This window comes from Panicum hallii, chromosome 8 (assembly GCF_002211085.1).
Source record: "Panicum hallii strain FIL2 chromosome 8, PHallii_v3.1, whole genome shotgun sequence".
NCBI lineage: Eukaryota > Viridiplantae > Streptophyta > Magnoliopsida > Poales > Poaceae > Panicum > Panicum hallii.
Window position 1 is genome coordinate 44518975 of NC_038049.1, and position 25241 is coordinate 44544215.

The following is a 25241-nucleotide window of genomic DNA, read 5'->3' on the forward strand; positions in this document are numbered from 1 at the left end:
TATTCTAGTTCTTGTATTGAAAAAGAGCAGATTTTAGGGCACTCCGAGGATGTCCATTTTGACTTGATCAAATGGACTTACATCATAGCAGGGCATAACAGATACTAGAATCTGGTGTTGCACATCGATATATTAAGCAACCAAACAACTTTTGACACATGCTATTTCAACTGCGGGGCCTAGTAATGCAGTAGAGTAACTAACTAGTAAATGAAAGATTTGATTAAGACATACATTCTCACTAAGCATTTTGAGTTGATAATGCTACATTGCTACAGATGTAGAATATTGAGAATGCTACATTGCTATAGATGTAGAATATTGCTCGTGGTTTTCAGAATTTGACACGTTCATCTGAAAAGGGAATAAAAATATGTATGGTATTTAGCAGAAGTCTGCCACTATGAAAATTCTGAACCTGGTTGCATGTTTGAATTGTGAAGTCAGGTAGATACTCTCTAAGGGGATGAAAGCGTACCTCTTGGTTTTGGGCATCTGAGATCATTCCGGCCTCCCCAATCGGCCAATCCTCACCACCTCAAGTGTGGGACGGTTGGGATGGACGTCGACTGCGCCCCGCACCGCCGCCTCCACTTCTTCCACCTCCGCAGCAGAGGCACCATTGCAAAGGATGGTTACATGGACATACTGTAGCGAGGCAAAGTACTCCAAGCCGAATCTGCCATCGTCGTTGCCATCCTTGAATTCCCGCATGCTGTGTACTACAAACCCAAGGTCCTGGGCGCTTGGCAGCAACCGGAGCTCCTTATACCCCAGACTGCAGTGCCTCAGCTCGAGGAAATGGAGCTCGGGCAGCGCGCCGAGGATCCTCAAGTCCTGCTTGTCGATACAGACAGGGACAGGTGGGAAAGGTTGGGAAGACGCGACGGGTTGATGCAGAATGATGGGAACCGAGAGAACCTTACCCATCTTGCAAGAAACAATCGGCGGAGGCGCCGTGTGAGGAGGAAGCCTGCTTCTTCCCACGCCGCTGTATCTGCAGGTGCTGATAGAGAGCCCACGTTCCAGAGTGACAGGTGCTCCATCTTTTTGAGGTTGCGCAGGGAGTCCATCATATCCACCTGAACTCTCACATCCTGAGCTCCCTGAGGCTACCCAGTTCCTTCACGAATCGCCTCAATAATGTCACTTCCTCGTGTTTAGGATAATAAGATATCTGCAGCTCCTCCAGGGACATCAGCGTACCAATCCCATCTGGCACATTACTAACCGGGGCTCTAAATCGCAGGCACAGCAATTGGGTTACAAGGCCCACGCTAAAAGTTGCCATTGTCCCCATCCTCCGCGGCATTACTTCAACGTCAAGTGTCTGCAAAAACTTTAGAGTTCCTACATCTTCTGGAAGCTCATCAATGTAAAAACCAATTAGCCGGAGGTATATCAAGTGAAGTAAATTCCGGAGATACTCCAGATGGCGACGTTTCATCTTTCCCCTGGAAGTATGTATGACTAGCACACGTACAAACTTAAAGCTTGAAAGTAGGACCCCCTTGTCAATATTACACTCAAACGAAAGGAATGACCTGAGTTGTTGCATGTCCAAATGCGCCTCCACGATACTACCATTTTTTTGGAGGGCCAATCTGTGAGCAGATCTGCCTTGCCATGATGATGATGACGACACCCCAAATTCTTTGTTGTTGTCTAATATAGTGACAAAGTTCTCTTCAGACGAAATGGAACGGATGAGGTCCAATACCATATCATGAACCTGACAACCACATACCATGGCCTCTTCCACATCCTCTACCAGCTGGATCATGCTTCTGTTTACCAGCTCGTTGAAGTATCCCTCCCCAATCTCAAATGAGGACATTCCTTGTTTCTCATGAACCAAACCTTCGGCTACCCACATCCATATCAGAGGACTTTTCTCAATGAAATAATCTTCTGGGAACACACTAAGATGCAATAAACATATTTTTAGATGAGGAGGTAGATCACAGTAGCTAAAAGATAGTATCTTCATAGTGTTCTCTACTTGCCGGTTCTCTTTACTGCGGCCAAAACCAATAGAGCGGTGCACCTCTGATCATTCTTCCCTAGGTTTACCTGCCAAAAGACTAGCCATTGTGATGATAGCTAGTGGTATGCCATCACATTTCCTTAAGATGTTATCAAGTACCTCATCATCTGGTTGAGGATCAGAAATTTTGCTCTCACCACCAAATATCCTTGCAAAGAATAACTTCCTAGAGTTCTCATTTGACAACGGTTGTAGCTTGTAAACCTCACCAGCTTCTCTGGCAACTTCATGTGTCCGAGTAGTTATGATTATTCTACTTTCACTATTGTTCTCATCAATAGCCAATTTGATTGTTCCCCAGGATTGTGTGTCCCATACGTCTTCAATAACAATGAAGTACCTATCCCATCCATCCAAAGAACAGAAACATGAGTTGACAAAACTATCTAGAGCATCAATAAAAGCATGAAGTGTTCTGAGACAAAGAATCCAAAAACTGGATTCTCACAATGAATAAATTGAATTAAATGAAAGTCCAAACTTAAAATTGGAGCACACGAGGCAATAATTCCTTTTTAACTCAATCCTATAAGCAAGTCGGAAACCAGAAAGTAATAGTTAACACCCCTTATTTTATAAATAGAAAAATCATGATCAACATGAAAGCATGTACCAGTTTATTTTCCAATATTATATCACGACAATGAAGTAGTTGTACAAATAAGGCACTGAGAAACTATTGCTAATATTTCTTAAAAACACTAAAAAGCATATTAGAGTAGAAGCAATGGGTGTACAAAAAGCATATTCGAGTTGAAGCATTGGGTGTGGCTGATGGAACGCACCTCTTGGTTTCACGGAAATCTCGGAGTTCGTCGATGAGCTGCCTTTCATCCAGTATTTCTAAATTGAAATGCATGTGTCCTTGCTTGTGAAGATCGATTAGTATGTCCTTGAGAACCTTCTTCAAGTCGGGATTCCGGCCAACCGGAACAAATGCTGTGCAATCAAATTTCCCCTTAAGATTATCATACGCCGCTTTGACAAGCTTTGTCTTGCCTAATCCTCCAAATCCAACAACAGAGACTATCCTTTGTTGTGTGGTATGCCATCTTCTTTTGTCAGCCTTGTGATTAGTTCTTCCGATCCATTACCTCGTCAGCGCCGACAAGGTCAGCCGTCTTAGTGTACAGATATGTTATGCGAGGGTCAATAGAGGTTTTGGTAGAAGTAATAACATTGACCTTATACCTATATACAAGAAAGCAGTGCAAATTAAATTTCAAAACCAATACGGCAATAGGAAATTGCAGAAGAAGAAAAAAAATCAAATGCATTTATGTTTGAGAGATCCTGACCTGTCACGTCGCTCGGCCATCTCCTTGACACGCTCCTTGCTGTCCTTGATATCTTGGCCGATCTCGTGCCGAGTCTTTGCCTTGGTGACAATATCCCTCATCTTCTTAAAGAACCTCTTGGAGCTCTTTTTGCCTGGGGGATCAGGTCCCTGGACGCGCACCAGGGAGGTGTCCACAATGTCCTCCATGTCATAGAAAAGCTCCCGAGCATCGCGGGCCCAGATGTTGACCAGCTCGTTGAGCTCATCTCGCGGCACCTCTCCGACATTGCGAAGGGCAGCTTGAATGCTCTGGAGCTCTCATGTGAGGAACTCGATGTTCTTCTTGGCACCCTTCTGTAGGTTGTACTCATCCCGGAGCAGCTGGCCGAGCTCTGGAAGCAGAATACCCAGTGCTCCCGTCGCGAACTCCATGGCTCGTCGAGCAGGCTGGTTGATGGCTGAGATTGTGTGCAGCAAGCCGCAGTAGGTGTGGTCATGGAGGAGCTCCACCGCCCTCGTCTTTATCGATGGAGCGAGGATGAGCTTGATCAACTCGTGGAGCCTCTCGCTCCGTCAGGAACGATGAGACACCCACCAACGCCCGTTTCACGTGCAGTCACGCTGCCGGCCTCGGCCGCATACTCCGTATTGTTTTTCATCTGCCTTGGACCGTCAAACCCGGATCCTGCCCTCGACTTGTGCTGTGAGGTCTGTTCTGTACACTTGTTTCTTTGACATAAAAAAAATTGAACTTTGCTACGGCTTTGTTGGGTAAGCATGCTGTAACAGTAGTTTAGTATGCACACCATCCTATATGCATGAAAAGAAAGAGAGTATCTCAGACAAAGTGTAAACACACCCTGTCCCCTGTTCATACCATTCATACTTTATTCACAACAATTACATAAAACGATGTGCATTATTAGCAATTCTTTTAGAACGGTAAGCAAGTATTTGATAACCCTACAAGTTAACCAAGATGTAGCAACACAGTAATAAAGTAAGGAGTTGGCTCATAAATACGGCCGCCCTACTTTTGGAAAAGCTGCAATCCACTGTAAGCGCCGCAACATTTTTGCCCACATTCTCCCAGATGGCCTACATTTTTTTTTCTGATACAACAGTTTGCTGGCTCTCCTGATCTGGAATATCACCTCTTCTTCAATAAAAGAAAAGATAAAACTGCTAGCTCGTGCCTCCTAGACACCACCGCTTACTGGAAGAAGATGACAGCACACATATTGAACACTAAAGGAGGCAAGAAAATTATACAGATAATATATTGATTTGCCAAACCACGAAACTATTACATTTCTCTTGGAAATGTATATTGTTGCACTGATGCTACATTATTCGGTGGTGAGGAAGGGGCATGCAAAGCCCAAAATCATACAAGTCTTTAACTCTCTGTAGCGAAACTGAAATATTATGGATCCAGATTATTGCCAGACAAAATGGCAAACATCACAACCAAATTTGGGACCAATCAGGCACCGATCTAGAGGACGATGCACACCCACAGAACACACAGGTAGCTAAGCATAGGGTTGTTTCGGTCCTTGTTCATCCGTGAAGCTGCATCTTCTCCTCACTTAGTCAGCTGCAGAGATTGAGAGATGCGATGACTTCTTTCTCGCTTCACTACAGACAAGAGTTAGGAGCGCAACAAACTTAGAAAGAAATAAAAAAAATGTCAAGAACATTGAACCTCATGTTAATGGCAATGGAGGCAGAATCAAATAGTTTCAAACCAAACCAATAATCATTGTCCACTGCATGGCAGATCTTGTTGCACTGCAGATTGCTGAATGCTGATTGCACATATTGGTAGGGAGGGATAATATGTAGTACAAGTGCTAGTAGTTGTATGTGACATAGTACTTAAGGTAACCAATAAAAGAGGAATTATGAAATGCTAGATAAAAGATTGCCTAATGAAGTACACTGTTTTGCCTATCAAGAACCATATTAGAACATGGAAAAAACATCTTCAAAGACCAGAAGGCATGGATTGGCTGCATCATCAGCTTGCATGAGCCTACTCTAACACCAAGCACCAAGCAGGAAGTAAATTAGTAGAAGAAGATGGTAGATCATCAGAAAAAATTAATACTCAGAACTTAAAAAGTATAATTTGACAATATTAAAGTGCTTATAATTCCATAGTTATATATATGACTTATGATTCATTTTTACAATTGCAGTCCTTACATTTTACTAACAAAACAAGATTCATGTGTCTATATTTTAAAGTTATATTTCCATGTAGATATAAATTGCCTATATCAGACTGAAAAAACACATAAGTAACCCAATTAAAATGCTTATGAGTTTTGCCAAAAATGCTTACATCTCTAACACAAAACAAATCAGCCGTGCTCACGGTTAAGAGCGACTTGGACACTCACATGATAATTAAACTTAAGGATAATCTAAATCGATGTTCCTTATTTATTTATTTACTTATTTATGTTGTGGATTATTTACCTCTGATATTTTGTTTAAGGGTTGGTATATATTTACACTTAGCTAATGCTTGCTTAATTAAAATTTGACCAACTAAAAATGCTTATCGCAGTTAAACCATATCAGCTTTTTCCTTGATCATAGCCTTGCATGTCATATAATTTACTCCACTTGCTGAGTACCAACCATAAGTATACTCACACTTTCTTTATTAAAAACCATACTGCTCAGAACAAGATAATTGTCCGGTGTTTCCGAAGATTTCGAAGAATACTAGACGTATGTCTCGCAGTCATCTGTCTGTGAAGTAGCAGCCTGCTGCTATTATTCGACGTTTATTTATTTGATTAAGATTAAGACTATCGGTTATGTAATAAAGTACTATTATACTCTATTTCGTTGATGCATTGTTTCGGGTATTCACTTGTGACGTCTGCTGCATGTGCGAAACTTTTGATCCTGGCGCACATATGGAATGCATCTGGTTACTTTTTCTAAACCGAGTGTGACAGCTATTTTGGATTGTCTTAACTGAGCCATCCTAAAGTTTGGTCGCATTTTATTTTTATATGCTGAGTTTGGATGTTTGAGAATGGTATTTACGGATTTGGGTCAAAAAAGTATATGAAGCTTTTCTGTATTTTATAACAAAACTTACTTGTAAAAGTTGTTTTGGAGACTGTGTAGATGTCCAAAACGTTAGTTATTTGCGATTGTAGCGAGTATATGAGTTTCGCACTTACTTGTGCGTTTCCATCACGTAGGCCCTGTCGTGGCTAGCTTTATTTTGAGAAACTCCTTCATTCCGTGCCAACAGTTTGTTTCAAGCCATCGATACAACAGTAGTACCTGGATTTTTCTTTACTTGTTATTATCAACACGTACTTGCCTAACTAATTCATTAGGCATCAGGTCTACTGAATTAGGAACTCGATCTGTGTATAGCATGAAAAATGCATTTCTACAAATAATATATGGTTTTATTTGTCTCGTTACATTACATATATAATACGGTGACCATATATAGTTGTCGTTTCGTGTTGGTGTTCTTTACCTGATCGACGACCTTGTAGTTGCTAACCATAAATCGCCCGTGTGCGTGGCCATCTGACTGGTCTGGTGGCCGATCGATCGTTGATGGAGACCAAGAAGCCCAGGATGATCCTGCTGGCCGCGGCTGCAGGAGGACGCCGGCGTCTCGTCGACCTCCCGGATCCGCCGTTAGCGCCCAACGGGCAGCCGCAGCCGCAGGGGCCGGACACGGCGGGCGGCGGCCTCTCATCGTCGTCGGGCGTCGTGCTGCTCTTCTTCTTCCTCGTCGCGATCATCATTGCCTGGCTGCTCTACTTCTGCGACAACAAGGAGGAGCAGGACACCAGCCGCGAAGACGACGACGTGGAGTCGGGGAAGAAGGCGGCGGCGGAGGCGCCGCTGGAGTGCACGTGCACGTACCGGGCGGCGGAGGGGTGGGAGGAGAGCACGTGCTCGGTGTGCCTGGCGGATCTCGCCGACGGCGAGGCCGTCCGGGTGCTGCAGCCGTGCATGCACTACTTCCACCCCGCCTGCGTCGAGCAGTGGCTGCGCAAGAGCGCGACCTGCCCGATCTGCCGCGCGCCGACGCTCGCCGCAGCATGCAGCAGCCAAAGGCGGCCGGCGCCGCCGGACCTGGCTAGTAGTAGTACGTAATTAAGTAGCTGCCTTAGCTATAGCTAGCTTGCTCTGATCTATGCGTAATTAAGTAGACGATATATATGCAATATTAAATCGTGTTTTGTTTAAACACGAACGACTAATTAGCAATGCTCGTTAAATTATGAACCAGACCAATGGATTATTTAATATTAAATCTGATCCGGAAGTGTGTCGTCTGTCAGCGGATTGATCAAGGGCTGGGCCCTATTGCTAGCTAGTCGCTCCACGCATGGCGGTGCTCCTGTTTTTGGGTCTCGTTTTTTTTATAATTTAAATCTGCTTTGGAATTAACCAAAAGCACGCCAGCAAGCTAAGAGTAATTAAGTGCGACAAGTTTAAAAGTTTACACGATCAAAGAATCGGAAAGGGCTAATTAAGCAAAGCAATTTCTTGGACATTATTAGTAATAAGCAACAATATCTACTCCTCTTGGATGGTCGATCGTAACAGAGCGTCGGTTTAAGCGTCCTTGTGCCTCACTACATTACTGGAAACTTCATAGGAAATTAAACAGATCGGTTTCCACAACAATCTGTGAATATTCTCATTCCAATGCAAATAGGGTTAAAGAAAATGAGTACGTACCATGCATGGCACTGTGTGCGACATACTTATAAGTCATGCGCCCTTCCTAACTGAACACAAGTACTTGGTGGGATGTTCTTCAAGTACGTTTCATGTCCAATACAACCCAGTAGCATTGGTGTCCTCTACTCCTCTTTTCCGGGAAGCTGATCCACTGAAAACTTCAAGGGAAGTTTAATTTGTCAGTGGTCAACACTCAACAGCACACTCACAGCTAGCATCGAGTGCATCGATCGGTTATATCGCACCAATTTATCAGTAGAACAAACCACCAGGTAATCTTCGTCACCAGGAGCTGTAATTAAGCCCACGCCAACCTAGCTACGATACGTACCTAGGGCGCGGCCTTGATCGATCATGGTGAGCCAGGAGTCGGCCGCCGGCATCGGCGCCTGCGTGATCCTCGCCCTCGTGCTGCTACCGTTCCTCCGGCTGTTCCACGACATGCGCAAGGAGGAGGGGCAGGAGGCCGACGACGGCAGCAGCCGTCCGCGGAGGGACGACGAGGAAGCTGCCGGAGGAGGCGGCGAGGATACAGATAGAGCAGCAGTGTGGCAGCAGCAGCAGCAGCAGCTTCCGGCGGCGGCGGAGCAGGCCGCCGGGTCGCCGCTGGTGTGCGCGTACCGGGGGGCCGACGGGTGGCGGGAGGGCTCGTGCGGGGTGTGCCTGTCGGAGCTGGCCGACGGCGAGCTCCTCAGGGTGCTGCCGGCGTGCATGCACTACTTCCACGCCGGCTGCGTCCAGGAGTGGCTCTCCTCGGCGCACGCCACCTGCCCGCTCTGCCGTGCTCCGCTCGCCGCCACCGACTGAGATCGATATCGGAGTCTCGAGTCATCATTACATGCATGTTAACAAATTGACCTACTACCCCACATGCTCACTGTGATTAGTTTTCTTTTCAGTACTGCTTCTTATTAGGGTAGTACTTAACAGGTTTGTTCTTAATTAACATGCATGCATGCTTTCTGGCACACACATGTACTGTGCTTTTCTGAAGAGTGTAACGACGAGTGCTTCTGCTTTTGGATTATAGCAGCTAGAGTAATAAGCAGAGACCAAACCTTGACTGAATATGACAAAAAAAAAAGGAAACAGAAACTTTAGGAATACAGTAGTAACTAGCAAGTAATAATACCACATTTTCTAGATCGACGGTAAAGTAACAGGTAATTAAGGATCGTAATTCGTAACCGTTGTTACTTGTTAGGCCTCCCCCTAAGTAGGCAATTCAGCTAAATTATACTGCACCAGCACGACGCGTACCGTGTTTATCACCTCATCTGTCTCCATGCATGATTGGTTCCTTATTACTCGACACAACCAACCAAGCACAGGATACAATAGCAGTACCTGATTCGGACACAAACAATTGAGAGATTGGAGCAGAGGAAGAGGAGCATGCAGCCTACGAGGAGGGAACAGAGGAGCATCTAGAAGAATGTACAAGGGTCTAGAAAGAGAGGGCATTAGGGACACATGGAGACGAGGCTTGAGGAGGAAGATGGTTCTGATTTATCTTCTCCGATGCTGCTGTTGCCTGCTTGATGATATTGCCAATCTTCATCATGGGCCCTCGCCAAGTCAACCCCATATTGCTATATCATGCATAACGAGAGTTTTTCAATACATGCAGGCACGCTTAACAGCCAATTTCCTCTAGTTTCGACCGGGATTAATTTCATGATCCAAACAAAGGCATCAATACATGATGACGATTGTCAAAATTTGTCACGCTGACATTATCTCCGCATTCATGCTACCAACAATAGCACGGAACACATGGAACTTGTTCAGAAATTATCGGTGGCCAGATAGTCAAACTTCAGCAGTGTCATACCTTGGAAGCAGTTTCAGAATCATAACCGATGTGCACCCAATGAGACTAAGGCAGCGTTTGGTTGGGCGTTTCCAGCCTGCGTTTGCGTTTTCAACGCACAATCCGAACCAAACGACCGCAAACGCACCTCTGCGTTTCCTAACGCAGCAGCTTCCGATAACGCGTCTGGCCACAGCCGGTCGGGGGCGCGTTCGCGGCGTTGGCAGCGGCAAGATTCAAAAAATTACCCGCCTGCCATCCGTTACACAGGTACCGGTTCATTCTTTTCCTTCGTTCTCCTCTCGCTTCTCCCCATCCCGCACCATCGCGCTAGGGTTCTCCACGGCGGCCGCGCCCCTGCTCCCTCGGCGGCCGCGCCCCCGACCCCCCGGCGCAAGTAGATTGCCTCAGCGCGGTGGGAAGGCCAGACGATGATGGCCGGCGGCGTACGGTCTCCGGCGCCCATGCCTTCCACGACGGCAAGCCGCCGTTCCGGAGCTACCAAGGACGAACGCGCGACATTAGCTAGCGCCTAAGCACGAGGTGCTCCCCATAAATCCATTTGCGGGTTCGGATGGCGTGGAAGGAGGCCGAAGGTGCCGCGGCGGCGGCGAGGTCCAAGGGCGGCAGTAATGGTGGTCGGCGGCCCGGGATTTGAAAAATCCCCGGCGAGGAGCGGGATACGGCGGTGGATCAACCCTAGGGAGGTCGAGAATCCATGGTCGGAAGGGATTTGATTTTGGTGGGGAGCTCGCCGGGATTTGTACTTAATCGCGGAAGGACTTGGCAGACAGAGTCGAACGCGGGACAGGGGAGGCCGTGCGGCGCTGCGCTGTGGTCCGCCGGCTTCGGCGAAGCAGGGCAAGAAGAGGGATGCTCACTAGCTTTGCCCCGTGGAGGGCGCCACCGGCGTTGCGACATGTGGTTCGTTCAAGCCTGCAACCTGACTGGCTTCTTGTCGCAAGCTTCGGAGCTCTTCTTCCTCCCCTGGAACAGTTTGCCAACAGAGTAGTGAGTCGTCAACTCGCATGCTCAGATGTTCGTCGATTCCAAAATGAATTTTCCTAGTAACAATTTGATGGATAAACCTTCAAAAGGAATCTGAAAATCAGGTCGCGATATGCAGGCCGCTGCTGGCATCTGAGAAGTATCTGAACCTGCCTGATGACTGAAGCAAGCATGACTGAACCTGGCTGGCATCTCTGACGAGCACCACCGGAACGAGTCGATTCAGACACCGTTCGTCAACTCCAAAACGACAGTGTTTGACCCTCCAAAACTCCCAGAAATCGTGTATAACCGACCCAACTTATCTGCATAAAAGTTGTAGTCCTGAGAAGAATTTGCATGTTTCATAAGGAAACTTGGATAAAAATCCCACTTTCTGAAAGATATAGAGCTCCAAATTAGGGCAAAAATATACCTTTTGCTGAAATTTCAGACATGTGCAGAGAGTGACTTTTTTCTTTTGCAAACTTTGGGCTGGATTTCGAGGTCCAATATATGGTATATTATGGTCAAACATACTGTTAATGTCAATATGGAACATAGGAATATAAGTTCTTGAAAGAAAGTTTGGAGAGTTTCCAATGCAAAGTTTACATCATTATGCTCATTTTACATATATAAAGCATATCAGGATCTCAGGGGCATTACGGACATTTTACAGCAATTCACAGTTTCACAGCAGATTGAGGGTATGTTTGGTTCTGCTTTTGCAGCCTGCTTCTGCTGTGAAAAAGCAGAAGCCGAACCAAACGACATCCTTGCGTCGCTGCTTTTACCAACGCAACCTGCTTCCCCCAGTGCAAATCGCGAAGCAGGCGGGGAGCTGCTTCTGCTGCGTTGGGGGCGATCCAAAGTCATCAAAATTACCCACTGCCACTCGTTACACAGGTACCGATTCGTTCTTTTTCGTTATCCCTTCGTTCTTCCCCTTCTCCACCCCGACGCCGCCACTGCCCGGTGCCGCCCCTCCGCCCCTCCCCCCGGCGCCGCCCCTCCGCCCCTCCCCCCCGGCGCGGCCCCCCCGGCTCCCCCCCGGCGCCGCCCCTCCGCCCCTCCCCCCGGCGCGGCCCCCCGGCTCCCCCCGGCGCCGCCCCTCCGCCCCTCCCCCCGGCGCCGCCCCCCCGGCTCCCCCCCGGCGCCGCCCCTCCGCCGCCCCTCCGCCCCTCCCCCCGGCGCCGCCCCTCCGCCCCTCCCCCCGGCGCGGCCCCCCGGCTCCCCCCCGGCGCCGCCCTCCCCCCGCGCTGCCCCGCCCCCGGCGCCGCCCTCCCCACGGCGCCGCCCCGCCCCAGGCGCCGCCCTCTCCCCGCGCGCCCCCCCGGCGCGGCCCCCCCGGCTTCCCCCCGGCGCTGCCCCTCCCCCCGGCGCTACCCTTCCCCCCCCCCCCCGGCGCGTTCCCGGCCCCCCGCGCTGCCCTGCCTCAGGTAAGCAACTTACTGATGAATGATGAGTACATGATGCTATGGGAAAGCAGCACGTTTGCAATGATTAGCACTAGCTTTAGCACATTTGTAGTTAAGCTTGGGTAGAATATCCCCACAGGCACCAGTTTGTGAAAGTTTTTACTTCCAATTACATGTTGCAACAGACTATTAAAATCGACACTTGTGGTAGCAATATAAACCATTCTATTTGTTAGTGGATAGTAGCATATACATCTCCTAATGTTTGAATGGAGGATTTCCCTTGATTTGACCGAGACCAATTTTGATTTTCAAATTATCTATTACTCACATTGATTATTCATGCCTTTAGACTCATTTGTGTGTTTGGTTTAGTTCCATGGTTTGCATGCTAACAAGTAGAAGAATATCCCTATAAATTACAGAGGCTGGACGCTAAGAGATTTTCTTGAGAGGCTTACATAAATGGCCCAAATCGAAGTAGTAGAGTAGGATGCTTATGACTGACAAAGGAAATTGAAGCATGATTTTTACTCATCATGCTTGTAGTGGTCACAGTATGTTCATGCTTGTAGTGGTCACAGTATGCTTGTAGTGGTAAAGCTGATTGGTGAATAGTTGGAGTGTCTTTCTAGTAAAAGCTTCTAGTGTTACACCTACTTTTCTTGGTTATATAAGAGATGGTAATTCTAGGTTCAGTGTATATCTCTTATGCATGTATTCTTTGGAAGTTTTTTATTGTATGCTGTTGGGGTATGCTGTGGTGGTGACTGGTTCGGATAGAGGACCTTCTAATGCAACTATTGTTTATCTTTACAAAAGTATGGCTGAGAAGGCAGTTTGGGACAATACAAATGTGAAGCACTTGATTGACATATGCAAGGAGGAGATTTTAGCTGGGAATAGGCCTGGAGGTTGTTTCAGTAGAAATGGTTGGAAGAATATGGAGGACAAGTTTTTGGCAAGGTGTGGGGTGAAATTAGTGAAGACACAATTGAAGAATAAATTGGACAATTTAAAAAAAGATTACACACAGTTCATGGAGTTGAAGAATGCTGCGACTGGTCTTGGATGGAATGAGGCAAATCAAACGGTTGACTGCTCGGACATTTGGTGGAATGAACACCTTGAGGTAAGATACGATGTTATTTCAATTTAATACAAAATGCACTCGTAATATAATATGTTTGACTGAATCTTGCAATTTTTTCAGAGATGCAACAACAGTGAGAGAGGTGTGAAGTGCAATCATGTGAGATTCCGGAAACGTGGTCCAAAATACCTTGATGATTTGCATTTCTTGTTTGATAAGGTGCATGTCACTGGAGCTACTGCATTCTGTCCGGGAGATATTTCCTCTGGTGAATCCTCAAGTGATGATGTGTTAGAGGTTGCACAGAAAGAGGATGACAGTTCTGCAATCAAGCTTTCAGCTTTGAAAAAACCAAAAGCACCCGGGAAGAAGCGCAAACAAACATGCGGAGCAGCTGAAGACAAGGAGGAGAAAAGCCCTTTTTTCAGAATGTATAAGAACACGTGCCTGAAAATTGATAGTGTAGCTGACAAGATTGGATCAAGTGTTGAAGCATCATCAGTTCAGCCATCCAGCAGTGTCCCTTCTCTTCCAGATGCTATGAAGTTGGTCAAGGAGTGTGGTGTGCAGGAAAAAACTGCTATGATGCACACAGCTGCGTTGTTGATCATGAAGCCGGAATTTAGGCACATCCTTTTCTTACTTGACACGAAAGAAGGCAGATATGACTTTATTGAGAGAGAGCATGAGAAGGAGATGAAGAAGGCTGCGTGAAGGCATCTGTTTTCTTATAATAATTATGTTATCAGCTATTCTTTGTTTGAACCATTAGTTGATTTGAACCATTACGTTTTGTACCACTATTTGCTTTGAACCATTACGTTTTGTACCACTGTTTTCTTTGAACCATCACTATCATTTGAAACAATATATGTCTCTTATGTGTTTTTCAATTTCTGTTTAGATGGATGAAAGCATGGAAGATTTAGCAAAAAAAGAGCAGCAGTCTCTACTACTTGTATCTCAACTATCTGAACTATCACATCATGCTGCAGTTCTTGGAAATTTGGGCAGTCTGTACCATGAGCGATATTTGCATAAAGGTGAATACAGAGATAAAGATGCTCCAGAAAGTGGATATCAATGGGTTATGAGGTGCTTCAACCGCCCAAGATATTTTTATAAGATGTTTCGGATGAGTCCTGATATTTTTATGGCACTTCATGATTTATTGGTCTCTGGGTATGATCTGAAATCCACTCATAATGTTACATCAATAGAGTCATTGGCAATGTTTCTATGGATTGTTGGAGGTCCCCAATCATTTTCACAAGCTGAGAACAGGTTTGTACGATCAACATGGACCGTTCATATGAAGTTCAGTGAGGTTCTCAAATGTTTGTGTAAGTTGGGGAAAGAAAACATCAAACCTAGGGATCCAACATTTAGCACGGAACATGAAAAGCTCAGAGATGATCGTTTTTGGCCTCATTTCAAAGGTGCTATTGGTGCTATAGATGGTTCTCATGTCCAGGTCGTAGTTCCCAATGATGAGGTTGTTAACCACACATGTCGACATGGATATACATCACAGAACATACTTGCAATATGTGACTTTGATATGAGATTCACATTTGCGGTTGCCGGATGGCCGGGTTCAGCACATGACACAAGAATCCTTAATCATGCATTGTCAAATTTTGATTCCTTTCCTGTCCCACCAAAAGGTACAAATATGTGAAGATTTTCTTCTGTACATAACACTTTCTATATGCAACTAATTTTATTTTTTTACAGATAAGTATTATCTTGTGGACTCTGGCTATCCCAACAAAATTGGATATCTTGCTCCGTTCAAGGGGAGCACGTACCATCTACCGGAATTTCATCATCGTCGTGGTCGTCCACCGCAAGGAAAGTACGAGATTTTCAACTACTTGCACTCGTCCCTTCGTAATGTAATTGAGCGATCATTTGGAGTTCTAAAGCAAAAATGGCGTATATTAAAAGCTATGCCACGTTTCTCAACTCGAAAACAAGCAAAAATCATCATAGCTTGTATTGCATTGCACAATTTCATTCGTGATAGCCATTTGAGCGATAAAGAGTTTGATAGATGTGATGCAAATGAGGAGTACATGCCTCGAGCAGCACATGGAACAGCAGCAGCAGCACAACAAGGTGACGAGGTAGAGGGGCATAACGAGGTTACCATGAACAGTATCCGTGAGATGATAGCTGATGGTTTGGTTAGTCAATAAGTAGCATAGAGATATATCTCATGTTTTAGTTATTTTATTTGAACTTTAAATTAGTCACTGACAAGTCATGTAAACCGAACAATCTATGTACTGCGATTATTTATAGTATATCAGGGTTATCAGGGTTTCACAGCTATTACAGCAGCTTTCTCAAAGCAGGGTGAACCAAACGACTTTCAGCTTTTTCACAGCTATCAGCTCACAGCAGCTTTTATACAGCAGAAAGTTCACAGCAGCTTTTTCACAGCAGGCAGCTAAACCAAACACACCCTGAACCAAACGGCGTTCAGCTTTTTCACAGCAGCTTTCTCACAGCAGCTTTCTCACAGCAGCTTTTCCACAGCAGCTTTTTCACAGCTCACAGCCGAACCAAACGCACCCTAATGAATAGATCGGAAAGCCATATGGATGGTATCAGATGCATTCTATTCTATGTACAAATGGCCAATGTCAAAAGGATTGCCGCAATGGCTATATTCACGGTAAAAAACTACAAACAAAGCGTGTGAATATTTTGTCAGAATCCAAACATCACATCTTCCTCAGGTTATCAAGCCGCGCCTGCAAGTCATCATCTATTCCACCATCCACCCCGCCTGCGGCTTCGGCTTGAGCAGGAACTTTTCCCGCTGCGACAGGTTTAGCAACTGCAGTGGCAGGAGCCTTGACAAGCTGGTATTCAGAAGAAAAATCAGTATTGCATAACAGTATCATCCATCCAACTACAAGCCTGAGTACTCTACATCAGGATCAACAGAAGAATGCAAACCCATTTTTACCTCTGAGTTGACATCAATGCCAATTTCATCAAGGACTTGGCTGACTAGCTCTTCTGTTTCTTCCTCCTCCTCGTCACCCTCCAATGCATCATCGATGGCGTCGTTCATCACTTCACTAACCATCTCCATCTTCTCATTCTGCATCTCAAACTCCCGCATTATCTTCTGCAGAGCAGGCAGATTCATCTGCCTGTTCATTTGTCCCATGGCTTTTGTGACACCCTTCATAGCTTCACCCATTGCTTGTGTTGATTTCAGTGTCTGAAAATTGGTTACAGTCATTATGAGATTTTATTTCATCACACAGGATTTATTAACTTCAACAATAAGAACTTCAAGCTCACTAAGGAAGACCAAGACATTTGAGTCTCTAGCGATTGATCTCATCATAATGTATACATAAATTAACCTAATTAATTGCCTCAAAACAGAACATTCTTCTAGTTACCTGAATGCGAAGAGATACACCTTGTAGCTGGGATTTTAGGGCATAAAATTTTGTTATCTGGTGCCTTGTGCGGATAAGGTCCTTCGCCATGATTTTTACAGCTCCCTGTGAACAATGTCAGCATATCAAAATATATTACATGAGCATCTAAAGCATATGTTCAAAATCTGAACTATCAGCAATTGCAGATAAAAAAGAGGGCACGTAAGTAACAAGCACACATCCAATGCCCCAAAAGTACAATCCATAGTTTTCAACGAATCGAATCAGTCAACTTATCCTATTAAGAGACATAAGCAACTGACTTTGCACTGAACTACAGTTTCACCATGACCTCATTCATGACCAAAAATAAAATGCACACTAAGACTACTCCCAACACAACATGGAACAATCTGATGCAAATACAGTCCCATATTTTTCAGATCTTGATCAATTAATACTGAAAACAGAACCATAAGTGAAAACCATGGCAAAAGGCAACTCAGGGAGGAAGAATATTCATATGTTCCTGCTAACTGTGCTGTTGTGCATTCCTTTTTAGATCACTTTTCTGCCAAGTTGGAATCATATCGTGGTTCAAAAATGCACGTTGCTAAATTAACATTCACAGAGAAAAACAATCAGATACAATGCCATGTTCTTCAGAACTTGATCAAACCAATACTAAAAAAACAGAACTATAAGTAAAAACCATGGCAATTGGAAACTCAGGGAGGAATAATATTTGAATGATCTTGCTTACTACATTGTTGCCTATTCCTTTTCAGATTACTTTGTTGCATGTTGGAACCATATCACAGTTCACAAATGCACGTTGCTAAATCGACATTTCACAGAGAAAAGCAGGGCTGAATCAGGCCAAACAACAGAGAAGGGGCATTTATTTTGGACGCACCATCTGTCCCTGCTTGGCCACCTTCTTGATCTCGTTGATGAGCTTCTTCTCCTGGTTCTGCAGGCCCTGCCTCTCCCTCTCAATCTCCCTGATGGACTTGTCCAGCATCCGCTTATTCTCCCGCAGCAGCTCTGCCATTAACCAAGACGATGCAAAAACCATGGAAACTATGAGGATCGAATAAATGAACAGCAGAATACGTCCAATTTGAGGAGGGGTTATTGATCATGTGATTTGTTAAGCCAAACAGCTGGCCAGACCTTGCATTCCTACACTGATTTCAACTTTTTTGAACATCAGAGCAACTAACAGGGCCATGGGGGCACAAAACAGTAGTATCTTTCATTTTTATGCGGCAAATTAGACGACATTCATACCGCAATAAATCGAAAAGATTGGGTTTTTCCTAGGGTATAAAATAGAACTCGCAAAGCGACTGCAATCTGATTGCAACCTTCTCGGGATTAGCCAGGGTAGATCCGTCGGGGAGGAAGGAACCCCCATTGAGATCAACAAGCAGGGGGGAAAGAAAAAAACTAAAAGTCCCCTTGACTTCGGCTCCGTCAGCCCGGCGGGGGAACCGAGAAATAAAGGCGACGAATTTCTAGATCGGGTACCAAATTAAAAGATGTCCAATTTGTCAGAGGGGACGCGAGCTGAACTGAACGAATCGCAGAACAAGGACGAGGGGTTACCGGCTGGGGTCTTCTTCTTGCCGAAGATGAAGCTCATGGTGACCGGCGGGCGGGGAGGAAGTCCGGCGACGAGTGGCGTCCTCCGATCCGGCGACTGCGATTGAGGGATGCCTCCTCCTGGTCCTCTGCGGATGGGATTGGGAAGTCTTCTCCGTTTGGAGTTGGGGCAGCTCTGCCTTTTGGGGGGGTTGCGGGGGTTGGTTGATTCGTGGCGAAGGCTTTGAAGCTTCCGGTTGCTGCTGCTGTTGGGTTGGTTGGTTGCAACGACGGAACGCGGTTTCTTTCCCAGCGACGCGTTCAGGATTTGGGTTTGCGACCGGATGGATTATGCCTCCTGTTTTGTTCTGTTTCCTCGTTGGTCAACGCAGAAAAATATCTCATCTTTCTTAGCCCCATAATAAGCATCAGATGGCTAATTCACGTTATGAGAAAAAGTAAAATATGTTGGCACTTGTAAGATTTGCTTACACATTTTGTGTGTTTCATCGCAGCTCCAGAATGCAGGGATGTCACAGCATCAACCACGCCGTTTGATCTTATGGCTGGGCAAAAGTCCAGCCTAGCTCAGCAACAATCTCCGATACAGGAGGTCTTAAAGTCCATTCGAGTGGATATCATCTCCATCACTGAATCTATTAAATTCTTCCTCTTTTTTCCATGAAGTGCTAAGGACCTACCATGTCGTTTTCTTGTCCCCGTGGCTCCCATTCAAGATCAGAACGTGCACAACAGCTATTGCTGTTTCCATTGCTCTTGTGACCATGTCTTCTGCCCTCTCCTCAAGTGGCCAACAAGAAGAAAGTAACTTTGGTCATGCAGATGTCATGCGGACGTACGGTGCCACCATAGTACTGTTACTAACTATGCACACGGATCGGATTCGCACGGATAGAGATTATACAGCTTCTAAAAAAACGTCCGCTCCTAAAATTGATTCGAAACCGCCAACGAGACACCGCCATAAACTCCTTCCACATGCATCATCTGGGGTTCGAACCGCATACCTCAAACCTCGAGGGTACCTTTCTCTCCACCACACTGTAAAATCACTTATGACTCTATAGGGTATACTATTTTTTATATTAATTTTAAAATTGATTTGTAGTGGCGGGTGATGGTCTAGAAATCTGTTTCTCTAAAAATATTTTTCAATTTTATTCCAAAAATTCATTTAAATATTTCCATATAGCAAAACAAATAAAAAAAGTAAAACTTCTACACTATGGTTATTGTGAACTGTAGATGAAGTCAAGTATATTTTAGTGTATATAAAGGTTAAAATTATTGAAACCTCAAAGTATGACTTGAGTTATATGAGATACTATATAGTCATAGCCATATTTAGGTTTATAATAATTCTTTGGACCATTAAATAACTTTAAATGAAAAGTTATGAACTACAAAGTTTTAGATCTTGTCATTCTCTATAATTTTTATATAAAGTTTGACTTCATCTGAGATCATATGAAAAAATTATGAATTTTTTATGTGAAAATATTTTTAGGGACAAGTGACGCTATCACCCGTCCCTAGAAATGCCACCATTTTCAGGGGCGGATGGTGGCGTCAGCTGCCCTTAGAAATACCACTTTTAGGGGCGTGATGCCACCACCCGCCCCTAAAAATAAAAATAAAAATGATGCACATTTGCAGGGGCGGGTGACGCTTAAAAATGCTTTTTAAGGGGCGGATCGGATGATATATTAACCCCGCTCCATTTATAGAAACGAGTTACTTTTTATCCACTCCTTAAAAAAACAGAATATCTTTAGAAATCGTCATTTTTTTATAGTAATATTCGGATATTTCAGATATCCATATTTCTATTTCATTCCCGTCTTCATCCGTACGATGGAAGCGGATTCGAATATCCATCTTCTTAGGCTGTCTCGAACGGTGCCCTCTAAACCGTTCTCTACCCTATATATAGAGAAGATTTCGTTCTCTATTGCTCCAGCAGCGTTCTCTAAATGGTCCTCTAAAATAGAGAACGCTACAGGTTTTCCCTATATATAGAGATTCTCTCTCCTCTTCTCTATTTTTTCTTTACGTTTTAAACACTGAATTAAATAAAATTAAAATATGTCCATAGCATTTGAGGTATGATAAATACGTACGTACAAAAATTTGGAACAAAATACGTTTCTAATATAGGTTTAATGTATAGAGAACGAGATTTAGAGAATGTTGTTGGAGAGAAATGAGATATAGAGGAGAGAATCCTGTAGAGAATTCTGTAAATGAAGGATATAGAGAAGGATATAGAGAATGACGGTCGGAGATAGCCTTATTTTTCTAACCGTTACCGCGATGCGTGGAGGTGAGGTGATGGACGGACGATGGTGCAGTGGCAATGGGCATGCGCGCTCAACTGACGCGTAGGTTCGGTAGGCTCGCTTGTTCCACTCTTGGTTCCGCTGTGGCCCATGCATTCCCACCCCCACCATGCAATGGGATGACGCCTTTATTTATTGCGCCAACACGTGGCAGATTGAAGCCCATCTTCTGCAGTAGCCGCCGACTATATCGTCTCTTCTTGATGACTCCACTGGAGTAGCGTTCGATGTCCTGTCCGCTTGACGCGTCCCCCGGCCACTACTGTGCCACCAAAGCAAAGAGTTGTCCGGAGAACCACCGCCGTCCTTGTTAAGAGTGTCTTGTTGCATGCTCTGAGCCAGAAGAAACAAGCTAAGGTTTATCGATCCATGCATTCACCGTTCGCTCAATTTAGCTGAGCAGGGATCACGATGATTCTAGCTTCTTCTATCGATCTTCGCCGCTATCCATTCATGCATGGGCCAGCAAGCATGCATCAGGCTTCAATTCACGGGTAGACCTGTACGTTGCATGCTAGCTCTCGACACGTACGGTCCTACCCAGCAAGCATACCATGTGGCCGTTCTGCATGTGGGGCCCACCTGTCGGCAGGTTCTATACATGTCTTCCATCTGGAATCGATCTCCTTCATCCTAATCATGTACGGGAGATTATAATATAGCTGCTAATACTAGTAGATGATATAGATAACCAGATGTCTCCCTCCCGTTTTGACGCATGCATGTGCTAGCTGCTCTGGCCTGCACGCATGCACATGTCCCTCATCATGCTCTACTACTCCCAGCAGCTAGGCAGCAGTACTGCTGGACGCATGAAAAGGCCGGGCTGCTAATGCACTCGATCAGCATGTATAATCATCGCCTGAGATGGATGGGCCTGTAAAATCCAGCTAGCTTTTCAATTTTATTTTATGCATGCCTCGAGGACAAGCTAGCGGTCTGCGCATGTGCATGCTCTCTACTCTGGCCTCAAGGTCCTTGCATTGCGTTGCGTCACTGTATGTAAGCAATTTTAATTTTACCCCCTCCGATGACATGTACGGTGTAAAGATAGCCATGCTGATCATATGAATTTTCAAATTGGTCCACCAGCTGACTCCTAATGGATTCCCTTTTCTTAAAAATAAAAGAACAAAAGAAAGGCATCATCAGTCCCGTGGTGGCTCGATCAACGGTTCCATTGAGCACTACACAGGGAGTGCTACACGCATTTTTGTTATGGTGATCCCTGTCCAATTACTTCTGAGACCCAGCATGATGCTTACTGAAAAGCTTGTTTCAGATGTAAAAGCAAATCCTGCACTCCGATACATATACAGCTGCATGTTTGTACAGTGAAGATGATTGAAATATACTACTAGATTATATTGAGGAGAGAGATCGACACATATAGGAGGACCACACGGTTGTACGATTCCACAAATACTCTCTGTCTGTATGCGTACCTGTACACATCTGCAGTTGTACGGTTGGTGAGAAAAGGCTGCTGAAGAATGAGCTGAAACATTGTTTGCTTCTGCACTTCATCCAGCCGGCCTGTGAAGCGTGGTGGTATGTATTAGCAGCTACTGCCATGCTGGGACCAGACAAGGACATGCCGTCCCTCCTCACCTAGCTGCAAAATCATTTATTTCCTCAATATTTTGAGATATAGGTATGTATCTTGTGGAACAGTGGATGGAATGGAAGATCACAAGGGTCCAGTGCCATGGATTGATGAGCCTAGTGCAATGGATTATGTCTAGCATGCATTAGTAAGTAGACAAATCATAGCCCTTGTCTCGAGATGATTAAAGTCCTAAACTCCTGCAAAATAAAGCTAGGTCGAGCTTTAGTGCAGTGGACTTCAGAGCCACTGCAACGGCAAGTAGAATCAGTTGTTTTTGCAACCTGCATATGAAAATCAGTAGAGTTTCTATCGGTCAATCTCGGCGTCAGTAATCTTTTGCTGGTGAGAATCTTGGACCTCCCAACGATCGAAATTTCAGACAGGGTTACCAACATCATCAGAAAACAATTCAGAGGATCGAGTTGGGGTTTTTTTTTCTAGAATACAACTAACACGGAGGAGGATGGATTCCTGAACCCTGATTACCTCACCTAAGCTAATCATCGGCATCAGCATCCGCAATCCAATCCATGACTTGCTCCAAATCCAGACACCTCTGTTTTATTTTTTATTCTAATAGTATGATGCTCTCTCTCTCTCTCTCTCTCTCTCTCTCTCTCTCTCTCCACAAAGACAATCTTTGCTTGGCTTTTGCACAAGCAAACAGCACAAACACGCTCACCCTCTGAGGTCTCACTCAGCACCACCACCTCCCCCATGTGATGTGGAGCCGTCCCCTGCCTCTCCTACCTCCAGCTTCTCTCTCCTCCCTCCCTCTCTCTCTTGGACGCAGAGCCCTCCTCACCTTATCACCAATCCACCATACAAGTCAGTAGTCACTGCTGCGTTTGTTTCGGTGCACTCTGTCTCCTCTCTGTGCTTGCTTTGCTGCTCCCTTTTGCTCTGTCGCTCTGGTTTGCTCGGTCCTCCTCCTCTTCCTTCCCGCTGGAGTGGCTTGGTTTGGGTCAACTGTCTCTGCTCTTTCCTCTTCCCCTGCTCAGCTCTTTGATTGCTCCCACTGTTGCAGCTGTTCTTGGCAGGTTTCTCTGTTCCCACCGGTGGTTGTTGCTGCTGTTCCAGTTTCTAACCGTTCTTGGTTTCTGTTTGTCAGAACCAAGGTGGAGACTGGAGAAATCCTGACTCAGCTTTGAAGATTCAGCAGCTCCCCTGCTGTGTATCAATCTCTGAGTAAATTCAGAGATTTTGAGCAGCAGAAGAATCTGACTGACCTGGTTTCTCTTACCAAAACAAGCAAGCTTTTTGAGGCTGCTTCCAGCTGTGCTTTCTTTCTCTTGCTCCTCTGTTCTTTGATTCTTTCCTCCCTCCCTCACTCCAATGGTGGAGTCCAACTAGTTTGCTTCGAAGAAGGAGGGAAAAGATGCGAGCTTTAAGTAGAATAGGTGTTGGGCTCGCGGTGGTGTCCGCGCTGCTCCTACTAGCGCTCACCGCCGAGCTCTACTACATCTTCGTGCACAAGCGCCGGCTGCGGCGGCGCGCCGCCGCCATCTCCGACGCGGCCTCGTCCCCGTCCTCGTCCTCCCGCGAGCTGCTCCAGCTCTTCTGCTTCAAGAAGCCCCCGGCCCTCGCGTCCACCTACGCGGTCCAGGAGCCGCCCGCCGTGGCCGTGGCCGTCGGCGGCGATGGAGAGGAGGACGACGACGAGACGGTGGAGGCGCAGCTGATGCGGCTGGGCAGCGTCGTCGGCCCCACGCGGCTGCTGTTCACCATCAAGGAGGAGACCCGGGAAGACCTCGAGTCCGAGGACGGCCGCAGCAGGAGCCGGAGCCTCGGCGAGCTGCTGCATTGCTCCGAGACGCCACCGTTCCTCACGCCGGGGGCCTCGCCTGTGCCGACGGCGGCGATGGAGAACTCCTACAACCCGCTCTTCGAGTCCCCGATGGCGAGCCCGGGCCCGGCTCCGGCCCCGACGGTGTCACCGCCGCCCAAGTTCCAGTTCCTGAAAGACGCGGAGGAGAAGTTGTACCGCCGGGCGCTGGCCGAGGCGATGATGGCGCGGAGGTCGCCGCCGCCGCCGCAGCAGCCGACCTCGCCGGCGGCCAGAGAGGAGGACGGCGGGTACATTACCATCGTTGTGGGGAAGAACAACCGGGTCATCCCCCTGCCTTCGCCGCCCACAGCCGGCGGTGGCCATCAGTGAGCGAGTTGTTCATATAAATCAGAGGTTTTGATGGATTAACTTGCTCGGTACTGCTACCTGTGCTTCAGTGTTCTAGTGTAGCTCTTGTGATGTAAACTTTCTTCTTTTCTCTTTTTGTTTGGTCTATGGTCTTGTGATCATGCCAAATTGGATGATTGGATGTATATAACATCAAAGTGATGAAGAATTGATAATTTCAGATAAATGTGCTTTTTTCTTCTTATTTTCTGTCAATTTGTGACCTTGTGAAGAGGTTTTAGTTTTTTAGAAATGTTTAGCTTGGTGCAGTGCTGCGGTGGGGCCTTTTTGCTATTTTTTTTTCTTTGTGGCTAATTGTACTCGTAAACAATAATGGAAGGATGCATCATACAGCTATGCACATGGATTATGATATCTGAAAGCCCATACCGGCTTGTCTGAAAGTGCAGATTTGCACTTTCTGATAATCAATCAACCTGGCGAAAAGTACATATCCAAAATGCAATTCCCTTGCAATCTCTGTCAACTTTACTGATTGCTTTCTTACAACCATTTTGGTAGTTTGGCATAATTCAAGCCACCTCCTGGCTCTTTAGTTAGTTCAGAATCCAAGTTCCTAGCAATATTTTCCAAGTCTTCTTCTGGAGCCCCTTTTAGCGCGCGGTCTTTCGGTGACACCTTTATTCACACCGCCTTTAGAACAAGGAGGGAGCTGGGAGAACATGTGTGAAGAAACAATAAGCAAGGCCATC

At 45.8% G+C, this 25241-nt stretch overlaps 4 protein-coding genes and 1 pseudogene across 4 annotated transcripts; 3 read left to right on the plus strand and 2 right to left on the minus strand.

Annotated features, from left to right (window-relative positions):
- Positions 1-501: 501 nt before the first annotated feature.
- On the minus strand, positions 502-3758 carry LOC112872417 (annotated as a pseudogene).
- A 3171-nt stretch (positions 3759-6929) lies between these two features.
- On the plus strand, positions 6930-7478 carry LOC112872418 (RING-H2 finger protein ATL79-like). Its single transcript, XM_025935488.1, has one exon. The coding sequence runs from the start codon at positions 6930-6932 to the stop codon at positions 7476-7478; it is 549 nt and encodes a 182-aa protein (XP_025791273.1).
- A 948-nt stretch (positions 7479-8426) lies between these two features.
- Positions 8427-8879, plus strand: LOC112872419 (RING-H2 finger protein ATL39-like). Its single transcript, XM_025935489.1, has one exon. The coding sequence runs from the start codon at positions 8427-8429 to the stop codon at positions 8877-8879; it is 453 nt and encodes a 150-aa protein (XP_025791274.1).
- A 6979-nt stretch (positions 8880-15858) lies between these two features.
- LOC112903385 (vacuolar protein sorting-associated protein 2 homolog 1-like) lies at positions 15859-18890 on the minus strand. The gene is made up of 6 exons (XM_025972637.1): positions 18876-18890; positions 18408-18751; positions 17713-17843; positions 16815-16919; positions 16367-16627; positions 15859-16259 (listed from the first exon to the last, which is right to left on the minus strand). Exons 2-6 carry the CDS (start codon positions 18442-18444, stop codon positions 16119-16121), a joined length of 675 nt encoding a protein of 224 aa, XP_025828422.1. The 5' UTR covers positions 18445-18751; positions 18876-18890; the 3' UTR covers positions 15859-16118.
- Positions 18891-22998: 4108 nt separating this feature from the next.
- Positions 22999-24733, plus strand: LOC112903520. Its single transcript, XM_025972787.1, has one exon. The coding sequence runs from the start codon at positions 23731-23733 to the stop codon at positions 24508-24510; it is 780 nt and encodes a 259-aa protein (XP_025828572.1). The 5' UTR covers positions 22999-23730; the 3' UTR covers positions 24511-24733.
- Positions 24734-25241: the final 508 nt, after the last annotated feature.

Bases quoted from the DNA above. Each gene is read 5' to 3' on its own strand.
- LOC112872419 (XM_025935489.1), top strand. From the start codon at position 8,427: ATGGTGAGCCAGGAGTCGGCCGCCGGCATCGGCGCCTGCGTGATCCTC.
- LOC112872418 (XM_025935488.1), top strand. From the start codon at position 6,930: ATGGAGACCAAGAAGCCCAGGATGATCCTGCTGGCCGCGGCTGCAGGA.
- LOC112903385 (XM_025972637.1), bottom strand. From the start codon at position 18,444: ATGAGCTTCATCTTCGGCAAGAAGAAGACCCCAGCCG. The intron at 16,920-17,712 runs GTGCGTCCAAAA...CATTGTTCACAG, and splicing joins TGGCCAAGCAGGGACAGATG to GGAGCTGTAAAAATCATGGC. The intron at 16,628-16,814 runs GTAACTAGAAGA...ACCAATTTTCAG, and splicing joins GTGTATCTCTTCGCATTCAG to ACACTGAAATCAACACAAGC.
- LOC112903520 (XM_025972787.1), top strand. From the start codon at position 23,731: ATGCGAGCTTTAAGTAGAATAGGTGTTGGGCTCGCGGTGGTGTCCGCG.